Raw genomic sequence first — 19,943 nt, forward strand, 5'->3', positions numbered from 1 at the left:
CATCCCATTACTGGGTATATACCCAAATAATTATAAATCATGCTGCTATAAAGACACATGCACACGTGTGTTTATTGCGGCACTATTCACAAAGCAAAGACTTGGAACCAACCCAAATGTCCATCAATGACAGACTGGATTAAGAAAATGTGGCACATATACACCATGGAATACTATGCAGCCATAAAAATGGATTAGTTCATGTCTTTTGTAGGGACATGGATGCAGCTGGAAACCATCATTCTCAGCAAATTATTGCAGGGACAGAAAACCAAATACCGCATGTTCTCACATGCTGGGAATTGAGCAATGAGAACACTTGGACACAGGAAGGGGAACATCACACGCCGGGGCCTGTTGCGGGGTGGGAGGAGGGGGAGGGTTAGCATTAGGAGATTTACCTAATGTAAATGACGAGTTAATGGGTGCAGCACACCAACATGGCACATGTATACATATGTAATAAACCTGCATGTTGTGCACATGTACCCTAGAACTTAAAGTATAATAAAAAAAAAAAAGACCTGTGCATAGAAGTAAAAAGGCTTGCCCTGTTCCAATCAAACTATTATAAAGAGACCTTCACCTGAACTTTCTAGGGAAAATACACAATTAAAAGATGTCAAAATCTTTATAGGAATTGACATGATGCTGTGGTAATTAATTTTATATGCCAACTTGGATGGGTTTTTTGGAAAAGATTAACATTTAAATTGGTGAATTTGGAGTAGGGCAGATTGCCTTCTATCATGTGGGTGGGGCTTGTCCAACCAACTGAAAGTCTGAATAGAACCAAAAGACCAGTGTTCCCAAGAAAGTAAGAATCCTCTAGTAGACTGCATTCAGACTGGAGGTGCACCATCAGCTCTCCTGGGTCTCCAACCAGCAGGCCCATACTACAGATTCTGGACTTATCAGCCTTCATAATTGCAAGAGCCAATTCCTTTTAACAAATCTCTTTCTCTATATATACACATCCTATTGGTTCTGTTTCTCTGGAGAACTTTAACTTACAGAGAAAGAAATAAAAATCTGGCTGAGATATTACAGAACTCAACACTGAACTGCAAGTCTTCTTAGTTAACAACAAAGAGAGGAAATCTCGGGAGTCATAAAGGAGATGTATCTCCTCCATCTGTAACTGTAGAGGGAGGGTGGCATTCTCCATCACAAAATTGGTTCAAAGACTCTCATCTGGTAAGGTCTGATTAAGAATAGTCACAATAAGGCTGGGCGCGTAGCTCACGCCTGTGATTCCAGCACTTTGGGAGGCTGAGGCAGGCGGATCATGGAGTCAGGAGATGGAGACCATCCTGGCTAACATGGTGAAACCCCGTCTCTACTAAAAATACAAAAAATTAGCCAGGCATGGTGGCGGGCACCTGTAGTCCCAGCTACTCAGGAGGCTGAGCCAGGAGAATGGTGTGAGCCCCGGAGGCGGAGCTTGCAGTGAGCTGAGATCGCGCCACTCCACTCCAGTCTGGGCGACAGAGTGAGACTCCATCTCAAAAAAAAAAAAAAAGAATAGTCACAAGAAAATGACTCTTTCTCTGGTCCAACATGGAGATTTGTGTGAATATGCAAAACTAGGACACATTGATCTGTCTACACTTGGAGACCTCTGGATTTCAGACATTAAGGCTGTGCCTGGGAAACTAATTTTTACTCACAAAAGTTTGTAGTTCTGATTCTTACTTGCTAAATTGTTCTCCTTACTAATAGGCCTTAACATATTTATCTGTATTTTTAAACGGCATGAAGACTTACAGAATTTTTTTTTTTCCCACAATGAAAGGGTCATTGGGACTTTCCATTCCTCAAACATGCATCAGGATAGAATAGAGGATCACTAAGATTTCCCATTCCCCAAACATGCACCATTTATCCATTGAATTCTTTTAAAAAAGAAAAAGACTTCTGGTTTAAAATGGTTGATTAATGACAACTGTTTTTCTCCTCTCTCACTAGAATGTCTCCTAAAATGATAATAAAGGAATTAAAGTCACAATGACGAAGAGAAAGGAATTAGATGAGAAATTTTAACCTAAATATGACACAGAAAATCGGTCAGAGGGGTACTCATTGCTATTGAAGGTGGAGGATGGTTCCTGAGGTCAGAAAAGGATCCAGCATGTCCTGCAGCCTCCCAGAGATGCAGTGGTGGTTGAGAAGGAGATGCAGAGATGAAAATCAAGAGATTGTTCCAGAGGCAAAATTAAAAACAGTTTGCTCTACAACACAGAACACCCACAATCAGGCAGAAGCCTGGAGGTTTCTTCTTAAGAAAAATATAAATGACTCAGAGGAAAGGACTTTACCTCAGGCATTTGGTATTTGCTCAGTGAAGCCCACAAACTTGCAAGCCCATCTCATTAAATGGAGTTTCAAGTTTGCTTTTCAGCATCTTGCTGGTAAGCATGAACGGACTACAACAGACCACAGCATGTGTGGAAACCTACAACATTAAGGAGTAAAACCAAGATAAGCAAAAGGCAAAAAAGTACCCTAGCAGAAACAGGGATGTTTCAGGGAACAAAAGAGAATTTCTAAACAACAAATATTATCATACAGAAAGAGAATATATTGTACCAAAAATTCCATGCAGAAAAGAAACAACCGGAAAATAAAACAGAGACCTTGGAAATTCAAAATGATTGCGAAATTTTTAAAAAGTGAACTAAAATTCTTATAAGATAAAGGAGGGAGAATTTCCCCAAATGGAGAAAAGCCCTAAAGGGAAAAATAGGTACATTTGAAAAGCTAAATGTCTAAAATAATGATATGAGCCTATAAACCTAGAGGTAAGAGGAAACTACTAAAAAAAAAAAGTGTATACCCATCCAATTCTTGAGAATGGGTTCAAAAAAATTAAAATGGAAAGATATATTCCTTGTTCAATGATTCCTGTATGAGGGCAGAATCAATACTTAGACAAGGACTCAAAAAATATTTTGCTCATGCACCTTCTGTGTTGGTCACACATTTTTCAATGTTCTTTTCTTCTGGGCCAAGGTAAGACTGTACCTCCTTTGGAGCAATGGGAATCACTCCAGCAGAAGAGCTGAGAGCCAGCACCTGGTTAGGCACGCTCTCTGTTCCTCTACCACAGTGACTGTCATTTCAGATGGGGTGGCTGCTCCTGAGACAGAGTCCAGGATGGGGGTCCTCTGAGCAGAGGCCTGGTGACCTGTTGAGATTTGGGAGTTGTTTGTTCCTATAGAGCACCCTACTCCATTTTTACTGACACTGTGTGGGACAAATCATTTGATGGTGTACTACAATTAACAGAATCAAGAAATCAGTATCAGTAAAGCCTTGTTGTAAAGGAACTGAAAGCATCACTAAAAACCAGTTAAAATCCTGATGTCTCAAATTTATAAATTATCTTAGAACAGTAATTCTCAAAGTGGGGTTTAGAGACCCCCAAGGATTGTGCAAGACCCTTTCAGGTGTCACCAAGGTAAAACTGTTCTCATAATAACATATTCTTTTCCCTTTTTCTTTCTCATTTTTTCATGAACATACAATGAAATTTTTCAGAAGCTAAATGTCCTGTGATGTCACAACAGATTGAACACAGAAGCAGATAGGAGAATCTAGCTGCCTTCTACTGATATTTAAAAGATGCATAAAAATGTAAAGCAATGCTAATCCTCTGGCTAATTTATTTCTATTTTGAAAAGTTCTATTATTTTTCATAAAAATACATCACTTATATTCACGGGTAATAAATTCACTACTATTATTGCTAAATGAATAAATACATATTTTAAGTGTTCAAAGTTTTAATTTCTAATATGGTAAATAGCAACAGATACAACCCAATAAACAAAAGCCAATTCTTTGGGGTTCTCGATAATTTTAAAAAATACAAAAATATCCTGAATCCAAATATTTGAGAAGCACTGCTCTAAAAAGACAGGATATACACTGCATATAATAAAATTATCGCAATTTCAATCTTAAGCTTTAGATTCTATTTTACAGTTTTTTTGTTGTTTCGTTTTGAGACAGAATCTCGCTCTGTCACCTAGGCTGGAGTGCAGTGGTGCCATACTTGGTAAAGTTTTTTTAAATTGAGTGAGGACAACTAAAAAATTGAGTTAAATAACTTATTTCAAATAAAAATTCAAATGATACAGTTATAAATTTGATGCTCTCAGTTAGAGAAATATACATTAAAGAATTAATTAGAAACCCAAGTGTAACGAATAAAGTCAAAATGAGGCTATAAACTTTACAAAATAATGAGAAAGAAAAACACGCTCTTTTTCTTATAGAAAATAAAGAGGCATAAAATATAAAAATAAAAAATCCATAAGCAACAAGACATTTAAAACAGATTAAGTTACCATCTTAAATTATAAATGGTCAAAATAGAATCTAACTACAAGAGACACCACAGAGATAAAGTAACATTAAAAATGTTAACAGTCAAAAGATGGGCAAGTTTCATTAAGCAAATACAAATGAGAAAGAAGGTAAAATTCTCAATACTCACATTTAAAAAGCAAGATTAAAGATTACCAGTGGGAAAATCTTTCATGGCTGTTAAAAAACATTTTACTTCCAATTCTTAGCTTCTCAAGTAGATAAAAGTAAAAGAATAAAGATACATAAAATGTAAGTTTTAAAAACTGGCAAAATTGATTTTTTAATAACACTGTGTTAAACATAAAAGATCATACCATGTATTTGGCCCTGAAGTAATTTCAATAAATAATAATGAAGAGAAATTGAACAGGTTACATGCTCTGGCTGTAAGATAATACTATAATAAAACCAAAACTTTAAACAAAAAGAAAGTTTGTCTTAAGGAAAAAGTCTAAACTTCAAAATTGTAAAAGTTCACTAGACTCACTGATTTTAGCTTTAACATGCAAGGACGTTGGCAGTCACTGCTTCCATCCTCACAACAACAACAAAAATCCAGCTGAACAAACTATGAATTAACAACTTTTCTTCTGTCTCTCAAAGAACTGAAGTCACAAGGCAAACTGCCCCAAAATCAGCAGATACAGGCAAATCCAGAGAACTGGCCAAGATCAACTACCTGAGGCAGAAGGTACTGGAGTCATAGGCTGGGAGGAACACATCAATGTTATGTTTGATGAATTGCTAGAGGCTGAGTGTGGAGCAGCATGAGCGAGTGTGGGAAACTCCTGGGGGTCATCATCTCAGGGCAGGCCCCAACCTTTTGTGGATTTTACCTCCAGAAACCCCAAGAAAAATCTCTTCATCCTTCTGACAGGAGGAGGGAAAAGAAAAGTTTTTTAAAAAACCAAAGCATTCTCCATAACAAAGGCCTACTCTCTAGGGAAAATGCTTTAACCATTCTAGGGGAAGGGTGACTACCAAAATCTAGCCTCTTCTGGACATCCTGTCACTTCTAAAAAGGGTAGAGGGTGAGGCTAGGCACGGTGACTCACACCTGTAATCCAGCGCTTTGGGAGACTGAGATGGGCAGATCACAAGGCCAGGAGTTTGAGATCAGCCTGGCCAACATGGTGAAACCCCGTCTCTACTAAAAACACAAAAGGAAATTAGCTGGGCATGGTGGCAGGCACCTGTAATCTCTGCTACTCAGGAGGCAGAGGCAGGAGAATTGCTTGAACCTAGGAGGCGGAAGTTGCAGTGAGCCAAGACCGTGCCACTGCACTACAGCCTGGGCAACAAAGCGAGACACCATCTCAAAAAAATTTTTTAAAAAGGGTGGAGGGAGAAATTCTTTTGAAAGTAACAGTCCAAGGTGCAGTTCCATTAAAAGATTGAGATGTAATCGTAAGATTATAGACCACCTCCCTCCTGACATGTTACCATTCCATCAACAGGGTTCCTGTATAATAAGAGCAGATTATAGCTGGAAGAGCTGCAAGAAACAGACTATTTAAAAAGGAGTTCTCAGAGAAACCCAGAGAAAGCAGGGGAAAGAAAAACAAGAACGCTAGGGGAATTTGACACCTCTGCCACCTACAGCTAGAATAAACATTAGATATGGCCCATTTCCTACCCATATTAATATAAAACCTCACATTGAAGGCTTATTTGCCTCTGTTCCTATTACCTGACTTATCATGTCTGACTTTAAAAAAAAATTATAAGACATACCAAAAGGCAAGAAGTAACACAGTGTGAAAAGACAAAGTAATCATCAAAACCTGACTCAGATATGATGGATTTTCCAGTTTTTAGACAGAAATTTAAAATAACTATGGTTAATTAATATCTTAAGGGTTCTAAAAAAAAGCAGACAATACGCACGAACAGATGGTTAAGTGGGCAGAAAGACAACAACTCAAAGACATAATGAAAAATGAAATGCTAGAAATAAAAAACAATGAAACAGAAATGAAGAATGCCTTTGATGGGTTCATCAGTAGCCTGGACATGGCCAAGGAAAGAATCAGTGAATTGAAGATATGTCAAAAGGGACTTCTCAAATTGAAATGTAAAGAGAAAAAAAGAGGAAAAACAAAATAAAACACAATATCCAAGAATGCTGGAATAATTTCATAACGTGTGACACATATGTAACTGGAATATGAGAAGGAGAAGAAAGAGAAAATAGAGCAGAAGAAATAATCAAGTAGTGATAGCCAAGAATTTTCCAAAAGTAATGACAAACAACAAACCACAGATTCAGGAAGCTCATCAAACAGCAAGCGGCATAAATATCCAATGATCTAGATTTAGACATATTGAAACCACCTTTGCAAAAATTATGACAGTGAGAGAAATCTAAATTAACTGATTCCATCTTGCTTCTAACCTCACAAACTGTCCTTGCTCACTCCTGGGTGTACACCAAGCTAACAATGAGAAGCATTTAGTTTATAGTTTAACTTTAAAACAAAGATTATAACAATCCTTTCCCAAAACCTACCCCCTCCTTGCTCTGGGACCAAAACCACTTTTGTAAAATTAACAAATTGGCTACAAGATTAGAATCAGGAGTCATGTAGCTGGAGGTCACAAGAGTCATAACCACTCCAGTTGCTCCTATAGAGAACTTCAGTATTGTAAAGCCTAAGACTGGTGTTTGAGGTATTTTTCAGACCTTGCATTCTAATGGACCAGCCAATACCGCAAGATTGGTAACTAGGTCTTGTGACCCCCACCCAGGAAATGACTCAGCACAGGAACATCACTTCAACCCCCAGTGATTTCATTCCCAACCTAAGCAATCAGCATTTCCCTGTTCCCCAGCCCCTATCTGCCAAACTATCCTTAAAAAAGCCTAGTCTCCGAATTCTTGGGGAGATGGACTTGAGAAACATCTCCCGCTTGTCTGGCCCTGTGATTATTAAATTCTTTCTCTCCCGCAACTCTTACTATTCGCAGTGTGTGGCTTTTCTGGGCAGCAGACAAGAAGAGTCTAGTTTGGCAATCACAATTTTATATTCAAACTGCAGTATACAAAAGACAGAGAAAATATTTTAAAAAGCCAGGGGGTGGGGGAAAAAAAACCAACCAACCAACCCTTACCTGTGAAAGAAGGATAAAATTACATCAGATTTCTCATTAAAAACCATGCAAGCAAAGAAAGTAGAAAGAAATATTTAAAGTGATGAAAGAAAAAAAAAGCCTATGTGGACTTCTACATCCTGTGACATTAACCTTCCAAGTAAAGTAGAAATCAAGATTTTCTCAAATAAACAAAAACTGAGGGAATTCATTGTCAGAAAGCCTACCCTGTGTGAAAATGGTAAAAGAATTTCTTCATGCAAAGGGAAAATGATATGGGCCAGAAACTCAGATTTACATAGAGAAGGAAAGAGCATCAGAGAAGAAATAAATGCAGATATAGTAAAATGTTTTCATTTTTCCTACTCCAACTTGACCTAAAATGAAGCTGTTTGTTCAAATTAATCATATCAACAACGTATTGAGTGGTTACAGGACATAAATAAGTGGAATGACTAGAAGCCTTCCTGTTCTTTTTAACATTGTCAGTCATTTCACAATGTTAAAAAGAACAGGAGGACAGAATTTGGGATGTTCAGTTGCTTGGTGTATTCTCTACTCATTAAGTGATAGAGAGTAATTAAAATGGACATGATTTGCTGTAAATATATATTACAAACTTCAGGGAACCACTAAAAACGTTTTAAAAGAAGTATAATTGATATGCTAAGAAAGGAGAGAAAATAGAATCATAAAATGCTCAATTAAACCAGAAAAGGCAGGAAAAAAGGAAGAAAAGATGAAAACGATAGGTACAATGAAACATTCACAATGTGGTAGATATTAATCTAACTACATTAATAACCACTTTAATGCCAATGGTCTAAAACACCAATTAAAAGACAAGAGATCAACAGAGTACATAAAAACACAAAACACCCAACTATATGTTGTCTATAAGAAAGTAATTGTAAATACATAAAAAAAGATAGGTTAAAAATAAAGGGATGGAACAAGATACACCATGCCAACACAAATCAAAGAAAAGTTATAGTAGCTATATCAATTTCACACAAAGCAGCTTCAGAACAAGGAAAATCGTCAGGGATTAAAGAGGGGCATTACATTATGATAAAAGGGTCAATTCTTCAAGAAGGTACACAATCCTTAATGTGTATGCAACTAGCAAACTAATGGTAAAACATATGAGGTAAAAACTGATAGAACTATAAAGAGAAATAGACAAATTCACTATTATTGTTGAAGGCTTCAACACTTCTTTTTTATCAATCGACATATCACACAGGCAGAAAATCAGTAAGGATATAGTTGACCTGAACAGCAGTAGCAATCAACTTGATCTAACTGACGTTTATATGATACTCCATTTAACAATAGCAGAATGCATGTACTTTTTAAGCTCACACAGAATATTTGCCAAGATGTCGTCATTTTGGGCCATAAAACATACCTTAACAAATTTAAAAGAATAGAAATCATAAAAGTTTGTTCTCAGACCATAAACTAGAAATCAGTAAGAGAAAAATAGCTGGAAAATTCCAAAATATTTCCAGATTAACCAGCACAGTTCTAGGGTCAAATAAGAAGTCTCAAAAGAAATTTTAAAATATTTTAAACGAAAAGGAAAACAACTTCTTAAAATGAATGGGATGCAACAAAAGCAGCACTTAGAAGGAAATGTATAGCATTAAATGCATATAATAGAAAAGAAATATCTAAATCAATAATCCAAGCTTTCATCTGAGGAAACTAGAGAAAAAAAGGAGCCATTTAAGCCTGATGCAAGCAGAAAAAATAATAATAATAATTAAAGTGGAAATTAATGAAATTGAAACAGGAAAACATTCGAGAAACTTAATGAAACCAAAAGCTGATTCTTTTCAAAGAATTAATTAATAAACTTCTAGCCAGGCTAACAAAGAAAAAAATAGAGAAGACAGAAATTCTCAGAATGAAAGAAGGGTCATCACTATGAATTCCACGGACAATGAAAAGGTAATAAAAGAAAACTATGGACTCCACACCTACAGATTTGGTCACAGATGAAATGAACAAATTCTTTAAGAGGCAAACTAACCAAAACTTGCACAAGAGATACGTTGTCTGAATAGGCCTATATCTATTAAAGAAATTTGAATCAATAATTAATAGCCCTCCAGAAAGGAAAGTACTAGGCCCACGTGGTATCACTAGCTAATCCTACCAGATACTTAAGGAAGAAATGACATCATTTTCCCCAATTTCTTCCAAAAATAGGAGCAGAGGCAACACTTCCTGACTCATTATTTGAGGTTAGCATTACCCCATCGTCACCTCTCAGGGCCATCTTCTTCCTGCTTGGTGATCATGGGCTGGCTGGACTTTGAGCTCCGCTGGCTCATCTTCCCTTCGCTAGAGAGCAAGTGAAAGAGAGACGACTGGAATGCCCGTCTGGGAATGGTGGCACTGGGCACTGAAAACAAGCCTGGTGCCACCACTACTGCTGATGATACCAACAGCTTGTACTTTCTTGGGGCTGTACCAGTGCCACAAGTAGCCTTGGCACAGGGTCCCAATTAGACAAGTTTCCATACACTTTTACATGCCATACATTGTTTTCATTTTTATCAAGAATGTACAGTTATCCCTTGGTATCCAGGGGGAATTGGTTCCAGGACCCTCCAAGGATATCAAAATCCATGGATGCTCAAGTCCCTAATATAAAAGGTATAGTATTTGCATATAACCCATGCACATCCTCCTGTATATTTTAAATCATCTCTAGACTTATAATAATACCTAATACAATGTAAATGCTATACAAATAGTAATACTGTATTTTAAATTTTTATATTACTTTTTATTGTTGTTATTTATGTTTTTAATTTTTAGAAAATATTTTGCATTCATGGTTGGTTAGATCCATGGATACAGAATCTACAGATAAGAAGAAATGACTGTATTGACATTCTTGTTTTTTGTTTTTGTTTTTGTTTTTTGAGATGGAGTTTCACTCTTGTTGCCCAGGCTGGAGTGCAATGGCGCGATCTCAGCTCACCAAAACCTCCGCCTCCCTGGTTCACTCGACTATTCTGCCTCAGCCTCATGCGTAGCTGGGATTACAGGCATGAGCCACCACACCCAGCTAATTTTGTATCTTTAGTAGAGACAGGGTTTCTCCATGTTGGTCAGGCTGGTCTCGTTGTCTTATATTTTTTAAAGATGATTTCCAGGCTTCTCTGACCAGATATGTAAAACATACCAGAACAGAAGAATAAAAAAGGCAAAAGCAGTACCCACTCTCCACCTGCTGCCTTTTTTGTTGGGTCTCATCTCTTTCACTTCCTCCCACCAAGTATTCAGAGATCCTGAACTGACTCTAGGGTTAAAAGCCACATAGATGGGCTCAGAGCAGAGCTGGTCCCCAACTACACAGCCTGGCAGGTGTGACAACAGACAGGCATTTGGATTTTAATTCTTCTAAAAAGATCTTTTTTAGACAGAGTTGTCTTTTGGAGTGGGGATAAAGGAGGCCTGGGGGAGATGAGAGGGTTCAGAGGTCACGGGGAATCATCCAATGCTACAGCAAAGCCTCAGAAGGGGCATGATGTTCAAACGGCTCCAGTCCAGCCATTTGCAGATGTAAGAGAATAGGAAGATGATGTGAGTCACGGCATCCTTGAGTTTCTCCAACAGCCAATCCCTGCAATTTAAAAAATCTGATTGCCTCATTATTTATTTGTAACCTAATTCTATTGCATACCTGTAGAGTGAAGCTGGGTAGACATTAAATAACAAGTATGAATGGGAACCCTACCAGAGACGAAGGACAGACGGGAAAGGAGACGATGACCCACCTGAAGTTGAGATTGCTGTCTCCACTTGCCATCTGCCCCTGCTGGGCCCGCTGGGCCATGAGCTTGGCCTAGGATCACACCCGATTAGATTTTCACTGCCCCGTCCCTTCCTGCAGCTCTGAAGTAAAGCTGCCAACTGCCCCTCGGGGCTCGGCCAAAGAGGAAAAGAAAAGTGAAATTGCCTAACCAGCTGACGTAGGTGCACCAACTCTACAGTCCTCCCTCCACCCAATCTCCATGACGTCCCTCAGTCAAGGGAGGAGGAGCCAAGCCAGTCCCACGAGGCCACAGAAGACGGGGTCACTTTTTCCTGCCAAGGAAAGAGGGTGGTAAAGTCATTCAACTCAAGCAAGTCGAAGTTGTTTTGAGGTAAGGTGGCTTCATGAGGAGGAAGTAAACTCCATATTTGTCCCTATCCCTTGCTGAGGTGGCTCAGAAGGACAAGTGAAGACCAGGCATTTCAAATCTTCAGTCAGGCTCCAGGGCTGGCCATGCACCTCTGTGAGCCTAGGCTGGATGGGTTAGGCCCGGTGATTGGACATGGGACCAGAGAGAACTGAAATACCATGCATTATAAAGTAGGGGAGATGCTCTTAGCACTCCATGAAAGCAGACAGAAGTAAAAGACGACTATCTCAACTCCTCCAACCAAATGCAAGTGCAGAGGTTGGGCAGAAAAGTGAGGTGCATTTCTAAGTTTTCTCAAATACGTAGGCACTTCACAACTGCAGCCAGGGGTGACTGGGAGAAAACTGAGCTTTCAGCATTTCACTGAAATCTTGAGGAAAGTAACAGCCTTCTCATTGTACGGGGAAATGGTTTGGAGCTGAGATGATCTAGACCTTCAAAGACAATATGATACAGGAGGATAGCTGTATTACATTTATGTTTACACACAATTTTTCATTTATACCCAGCCCTCATTCTGTAAAGGATTTGAAACAATTTACAAAAACACACTATATTAGCATAAAGTCCAGTGATAAACAAATGGAAGCAAAGGGCCAATATAAAAAATAAAACCACAGGACTAGAAATCCAGGCAGAAAAATGGGTCAAAGACGGGGCTGATGAGAGCCAGGGTATGGGTAGAACCCAGGGCCAGTGACAGAGCAGTAGTGAGGATTAAAAAGCCAGAGGCAAAGCAGTATTTTTGCAAAAGATGTGCTCCCAAATGCTACTTTTTCTGGCTCATTACACATATGCAAGGAAATCTGCATACATAAGTTTGCAAATTATAGAGTGCAAGAAATTTCTACCCCTTTCTCACTTCTGCTTTCTTTCTACCAAAGGAACAAAGACCAATCTGGTCAGGACAGACTCCAGAACACTAATGAGTACACCTTTTTCAGTAGGCAGGGTCACTGTGCCTACCACGTCTTGCATATGTCTGGATCTCTCTCTCTCACCCATGTTTGCTCATGACTCCCAAATTCCTGACTCTGAATGCTAATGGGGACATTCACTGTTTTTATGTCCAATTATGTCAGATAATCAATCCCAGATTGATCATATTTCCTTGAATATCTCTTGCCTATAATTCAACCTCTGGTACCCAACATTTTTATCAGTCAGGATTTGGGAGTAAAAATAATCCAAACCGACTCTGGCTAAAACTTAGGCAAAAAGTCAATTTCTTAGAACTATATTGGGTAGCTCACAGAACGTATGGGAAAGCCAGAGGACTAAGTTAAGAAAGTAGGCAGTCTAGGCAGGTTATATTAACTCACTTGCCCTTTGTTATAATATAGTTGAATGATATCTGGATCACCTGAATATCCTATAGAATGTCAGACTGGGCTGGGCATGGTGGCTCACGCCTGTAATCCCAGCTCTTGGGGAGGCCAAGGCAGGCAGATCATGAGGTCAGGAGATCAAGACCATCCTGGCCAACATGGTGAAACCCTGTCTCTACTAAAAATACAAAAATTAGCCGGATATGGTGGCGTGTACCTGTAGTCCCAGCTACTCGGGAGGCTGAAGCAAGAGAATCGCTTGAACCTGGGAGGCGGAGGTTGCAGTGAGCCAAGATCACACCACAGCACTCTAGCCTGATGACAGAGCATGGCTGTGTCTCAAAAAAAAAAAAAAAAAAAAAAGAATGTCAGACTGATTGATGACACTGGTGACAACATGCTGACCAGACAGGATGAGCAAGATCTTGGCGGCCAGCATACCAGCTAAAGAAGAATAAATTACTGACCCACAACAGCAGGGATGAATCTCAAAAGCATGATGATGAGGAAAAGAAAGCCATACACCAAAAGTGCATTCCATGTGCTTTCATTGAAAAAAAACAAACCAAACAAAAACACCTTAATACACACAAAACTAATCTGTGGTGACAGAAAGCAGATCAGTGGTTGCCTGGTGCTGGCCTTAAGGAGGGGATTATCTGCAAAGAACACAGGGAACTTTCTAGGGTAACAGAAATGGTGTGTATCTTTTTTTTTTTTTTTTTTTTGAGACAGGATCTCACTCTCTCACTGCTCACCAGACTGGACCTCCCGGGCTCAAGCAGTTCTCCCACTTCTGTCTCCCTGGTAGCGGTGACCACAGGTGTGTACCACCATGCCCAATTAATTTTTAAAAATGTATTTTTGTACAGATGAGGACTTGCTCTGTTGTCCAGGCTGGTCTTAAATACCTGGGCTCAAGCGATCCTCCTGCCTCGACCTCCCAAAATGCGGGGATCATAGGCGCAAGCGACTCTCCCAGCCTAGAAATGGTCTGTATCTTGACTGGTGTAGTACTTACATTTGGTAAAATGTACATTACAATGAATAAATTTTATACCTCAATAAACTGGAGCTAAAAAGAACTGTATATAATTTTAATAGATTCTCAGTACATAATCACTAGCATGTGAATTAACAGGTGAGGTTTTCCCATTATTACCATATTGTCAAGCATGTTTTTTTTTTTTTTTGAGGCGGGGTCTCACTCTGTTGCCCAGGCTGGACTGCTGTGGTGCAGTCTCAGCTCACTGCAACCTCCAGCTCCTGAATTCAAGCGATTCTCATGCCTCAGCCTCCTGAGTAGCTCGTATTACAGGCATGTGCTACCACGCCCAGCTAATGTTTTTGTGTTTTTAGTAGAGACGGGATTTTGCCATGTTGGCAAGGCTGGTCTTAAATTCCTGGCCTCAAGTGATCTGCCTGCCTCCGGCTCCCAAAGTGCTAGCTAAGCTATAGGCCTGAGTCACTGTGCCCAGCCAAGCATATATGGCTTAGAATAAACATCTTTCATCCTCATTCACAGCTGTCTTTTTTTCATGTAACAATTTTTGCCTGATTTGACATTGACTTTATTTTCCCACTCCTGTTTCACTTTTGTTTGCTTGTTTTGCATTTGCCTGGTATATCTCTGAAGAGACCTAAAGGAAGAAGTTCTTGCTGCCAGGTTCCTCAGATGCCCATGAAGGGGCTATCCAGGTGATGTGGAGGGTAAGTGACATGTGACATTTGCATAAAATAACCTTAATTCCTTAATTCCTTTACCACCGCCATCCCCTGCATCACAGCACTGTATGTTACTGCGTGCTGAGGCATCAATGCACCCTCTCCTCAGCTGTCAGCATTGCATTTTTCCTGGCTGTGTCTTCCATGCCTGTTTCACCCACAGCCATTACCCGCAAAGCTGGGTCTGCTATTCTGTACATACTTGGGTGGGATATGCTGTGTTTGTTCCTGCATAGAAGGGCTCGCTCTTGTGCAGTTAGTCTTGGTTTCAAAGCTTCTTAAACTTTAGATCCATGTCTGCCATCTTTTATCTGAGGAGTTTGTGGGTGTTCTGGTAGGGGAAATTGAGGGTCATATACATTTGAGAATTATTGATTTAATCAAACTTACATAGATTTCTTTTCTTTTTTCCGGAGATAGAGTCTTGCTGTGTCACTCGGGCTGGAGTGCAGCGGTGCGATCTCAGCTCACTGCAACCTCAACCTCCTGGGTTCAAGCGATTCTCCTACCTCAGCCTCCCAAGTAGCTGGGATTACAGGCTCACGCCACCACATTCAGCTAGTTTTTGTATTTTTAGTAGAGATGTGGTTTCACTGTGTTGGCCAGGATGGTCTCAAACTCCTGACCTTGTGATCCGCCCGCCTCAGCCTCCCAAAGTGCTGGGATTACAGGCGTGAGCCACCATGCCTGGCCCAAAGTTACATAGATTTCTATAGTGCAGTGGTACAATCATAACTCTGCATGGCCTTGAACTCCTGGGCTCAAGCAAGCCTCCAACCTCAGCCTCCTCAGTAACTAGGACTAAAAGGTACATGCCACCACACTCAGTTAATTTTTTATTTTTTTATTTTTTATAGAGATGGGGTCTCACTATGTTGCCCAGGCTGGTCTCAAACTCCTAGGCTCAAGCAATCCTCCCGTCTTGGGCTCCTAAAGTGCTGGGATTATAGGCATGAGCCACTGTGCCTGGCTAAAAGTTAAGGATTTTTCATAGGCCCCACATGTCAATGTATATTAGGGATCTTTAAAAGGGGCATGAGAAGGAGTGTCCCTGCCAGCCCTTGAGTTGTTGCTCTGGAATCAGCAGGCCCCAGCTCTGCTTCAGACTCCTGGCTCCCAACTACCTGCCCAGCTCTCAGCCATTTTTCTGCCTGGAGGTCTGCCTGCCTCTGCACAATTCCAGTTCATGTGCAGGTTCCCTTGCATTTCAATTTCTTCATGTAATAATCTTATCCTGACAAATTCTAGGCATTTCTGGCACATTCTCTTTTTTGTGTGTGTTGTTAGTTTGATAATACACTGGATAAATTCCAGTGAATTTATTCAGTTACATAAACATCACCACAATCCAATTTGAGAACATTTTCATCAACCTAAAATGTACAGAATGAGGACAAGTCATGGGAAAATAGATGTGGGTAGGGAAGCAGTTGGACGCTGGGTTCCCCGTTCCCACTGCCGCTGGGGCCGGACCCCTATGCCTCCTCCTCCCATACGCCTCTCTCTGGGCTGATCCCAACTGGCAGCACGCCCTCCCCCAAACCCCAACTGCCAAGACGTCCTGGGAGCCTCACAAGCGCCCATGAGGAGGTGGAGAGAGGCTGCAGGCACTGACCTGCCTTCAGCTTCCTGCTTGGCAAACTCGGAAAACTTTCACTTTTCTTTTCTCTGAAGCCCGGCCCCTTACTGCGTTTGTCAAAGCACGGACTTCCTGTTTTGCCTGCTACCATCTCCCTGTAACTCTCCCAATCTTCGAGGAGTGATCCCCGGCCCAGCCCCTGGAAAGAGGCAGGAACGACAAACTCAAAGTCCAGGTGAGTTTCTGTCTTTGCTGCTTTATTCTTCGCCCTTGGCGACTGTAGCTCTTAGAGTTAACTTCCCGGCAGCAGCTGCAGGGTGGAGTTCACCTATTTAAACTCCGAGGCTCTGTCAGAGCTCAAGCACGTGGTACTTATTAGGAGACTGTTAAAAGAGGACACATGGAGGGAACACTGACACCTCTTTTTTTCGCCATAGAGTCCAGCCTGTTACTGTGAATGGAACCGAGATTTGCCCTCTACCCTCACCTAAGCTCTGATCCTACACTGCCGGCAATAGGCCGCTCATCTGTTATCCATTGTGTAAATGACTAGAGGTATTTGGGAAGCTGGTGGAAAAGAAAAAAATGAGAGTACATTTAATTTCCTCTCTAGTATATCGTGAACTTTTTACATATTTTCTCTAAACACACTCATGATTATTTCCTTGAAATAAATTATTAGAAGTGGAAATTCAAAAGAGCACATGTTTCAGGGCATTTGACACTGATTACCAATTCAGCCTCCGGAACATTTGGACCTGTGGACCTTCCCACTCACAGTGTCTGAGATTATTGCTATTATTTTCTATCTTGGCCAGTTTGATAGACAAATATGTTATCAAATTGTCTTCATTTACGCTTTGTTTGTTTGTTGTTGTTGTTTTGAGACAGAGTCTCGCTCCATTGCCCAGGCTGGAGTGCAATGGCACCATCTCAGATCACTGCAACCTCCGCCTCCCAGGTTCAACCTCCTGCCTCAGCCTCCTGAGTAGCTGGGACTACAGGTGTGCACCACCCCGCCCAGCTAATTTTTGTATTTTTAGTAGAGACAGGGTTTCACCATGTTGGCCAGGCTGGTCTCGAACTCCTGACCTCAGGTGATCCTCCCACCTCGACCTCCCAAAATGCTGGGATTACAGGCATGAGCTACCATGCCTAGCCTTCTTTTATACTTTCTACCAGCTAGTTAATATGCTTATCGTATATTCATTGCACATTTGGCTTATTCTTTTATCACTCTTTGTTCATGTATTTTGCTTTTTTATTTTCTCATTGGATGTTTGTCTTTTGCTTATTCGTTTGCAAAATCTCTTTACATAATAAAAATCTGAACAGTCATATATGAGATATAGTGTCTTGCATAGAGAGAAACAGGATTTTAGAGTCAGACAAGCTCTGCTTTGCCACTGAATACCTTGTGTGACTTACTAAACCTCTCTGTGCCTCCCTTTCATCTTTGGGACTCATGACAGATGAAGAATGAGGAAGCTCCAGACTTCCTGTTCTGAGCACTGCTGTATAATGAATTGTTCTAAAAGGAGCCCCCAAGACCCGTTCCTCTTCTTAGTATATGTTTATTCTGACTTTCTCTGACTTTGCACTGATCTTTGCACTATCTCCTTCCCCTAGGCGTATTGTGGATAGTAGATTTCTCTCTTATCTGTTCTCTATCTTCCAAGACTTCTTCACCACCACAGATTCTCAATGGCATCTTTTCTTGTTTTCCAGTGCTATTGCAGATTATTCTTTTCATGAGTAATTTTTTCTGCCAAGTTAAAAAAATTGGGGAATGAGGAGAAAGAGACTATGGTGCTTAATCCACCACTGGGATTAAATCCCTGGAAACAGTTGTTAATTACAATTTAGTTTTCTGTTCAACACAAAATGAAGTTGGAAAAATGGAGTCCATGTTTATTCTGTTTGTTAAAAACCCTCAAGTTGATTGAATGTTTTGTTAGTGCTTTTCCTTTTCTTGACAATTTGTCAAGAATGTCATTTATAAATTTTCTTCCCATTATAACTTACTGATATCTCCTCATGGTCCATAAATGGCCAATCTTTAATAAATGCTGCATGGGCATGGGAAAAGACACATGTCTGAGATATGAAATGGTGGCACTGAACATGTCAGTTAAGTCACTTTTCCTAAGTATGCCTTTCTCAGCCCTTATGCTTTTATTTACGCTTGGCCCATTTGTGTTGAAGATTGGGAGTGGTTTATTAAAGTTTCTAAATATTATCAGGTTTCCAGCCGGACTCTACCCATTTTAGGGTGGTCCCTGTTGCATGAGCATTGCTAGTTAATGGCTTCAGCTGCCGCCCAGGTCATCTTGTTTAACCCAGATCAATGTGGCCATAGAACACATAGTTAGGACTCTAAGCCTGGAATCAGGATTTGCTCCCAGCTCTTTCACTCTCGGGTTGTGCAACCCTGGGGCAAGTTATTAAAGCTTTCTATGTCTCAGTGTCCTCCACAGTGTAAACAGGTGCAGTCATAGGAGCCATCTCACAAGAGTTTTATGAAGATCAAATAAGTTACTGCATAGGAAACCCTTAGAACAAAGTCTGGCACACAGGAAACACTCTATAAATATTAGCTACTTTTAATATCTTCCTTGTGTTTACCTGCAGCGCCTTGGGATTCTGTCATTATGTTTTCAGTCACTCTCAGCCTCCATTGTTGCTGGGAATTGTCATTGTTTCCTATACCCATGAGCCTTGTAGGCAGACGTTGCTTTACAGGTACTAAGGATGCCTTTGGGACCAGAATGCCTACCTTTAGATCTGCCCATTTAATGCAGAGAGAAGCTCCCTGCATTCCTCAAGGTCTTTACTTCTTTTTTTTTTTTTTAGATGGAGTCTCGCTCTGTCACCCAGGCTGGAGTGCAGTGGCACAATCTTGGCTCACTGCAACCTCTACCTCCCGGATTCAAGCGATTCTCCTGCATCAGCCTCCCAAGTAGCTGGGACTACAGGCGCCCGCCACCACTCCCAGTTAATTTTTGTATTTTTAGTAGAGACAGGCTTCACCATGTTGGCCAGGATGGTCTCGATCTCTTGACCTCAGGTGATCCGCCCACCTCAGCCTCCCAAAGTGCTGGGATTACAGGCGTGAGCCACCACGCCCAGCCTTTGCTTCTATTTTTTATCATGCCTCTTTCTATAGGATGTTCACCATGACAAGAGCCATGGAAGAGGCTCTTTTTCAGCACTTCATGCACCAGAAGCTGGGGATCGCCTATGCCATACACAAGCCATTTCCCTTCTTTGAAGGCCTCCTAGACAACTCCATCATCACTAAGACAATGTACATGGTGAGTCATGTTGAACCCTTCCATGGCAGCCCAGCCCCCACCAAGTATGCCTGATTATTAAGGTCTCAAACCACAAACCACCAGGGCTTCCAGAGTTTGGAAGGCCCAGCCCAGGCATGTTCATTATCACAGAAGGTGGGGGTGGTTAGGAGAGAGGGTGTCATAGGGGCTATATTGGTTTCTAGGGTGTCATTGCTGTAACAATGACTACAAACTAGGTAGCTTAAAACAACAGAAATATATTCTCTCAGTTGTGGAGGCCAGAAGTCCAAAATCAAGGTGTTGACAGGGTTGATTCCTTCTGGAGGCCCTGAGGAGAATCCGATCC

The 19,943-nt window shown here is 40.7% G+C and overlaps 2 protein-coding genes across 16 annotated transcripts in view; one reads left to right on the plus strand and one right to left on the minus strand.

Annotated features, from left to right (window-relative positions):
• Positions 1–11,436, minus strand: part of SP140 (SP140 nuclear body protein) — an 85,972-nt gene extending 74,536 nt beyond the window's left edge. For 3 of the 15 annotated variants that reach the window (XM_033229913.1, XM_033229919.1, XM_033229911.1), the window contains exon 1: positions 9,739–9,846. In XM_033229913.1, coding sequence (XP_033085804.1) covers positions 9,739–9,806 — 68 coding nt within the window. In that variant the 5' untranslated portion in view covers positions 9,807–9,846. Of the gene's footprint in view, positions 1–2,889; positions 3,188–6,883; positions 7,037–9,738; positions 9,859–11,261 lie in introns of those variants that run through there. The other 12 variants (XM_033229920.1, XM_033229914.1, XM_033229918.1 and 9 more) reach the window with 11 other exon arrangements.
• A 179-nt stretch (positions 11,437–11,615) lies between these two features.
• Positions 11,616–19,943, plus strand: part of SP110 (SP110 nuclear body protein) — a 53,725-nt gene continuing 45,397 nt past the window's right edge. Inside the window, 4 exon segments of the mRNA XM_033229927.1 lie at positions 11,616–11,630; positions 14,634–14,707; positions 16,397–16,536; positions 19,468–19,615. Of these exon segments, the coding sequence (XP_033085818.1) occupies positions 19,469–19,615 (147 nt within the window). The 5' untranslated portion in view covers positions 11,616–11,630; positions 14,634–14,707; positions 16,397–16,536; position 19,468.

This window comes from Trachypithecus francoisi, unplaced genomic scaffold (genome assembly GCF_009764315.1).
Source record: "Trachypithecus francoisi isolate TF-2019V2 unplaced genomic scaffold, Tfra_2.0 Lachesis_group13, whole genome shotgun sequence".
NCBI lineage: Eukaryota > Metazoa > Chordata > Mammalia > Primates > Cercopithecidae > Trachypithecus > Trachypithecus francoisi.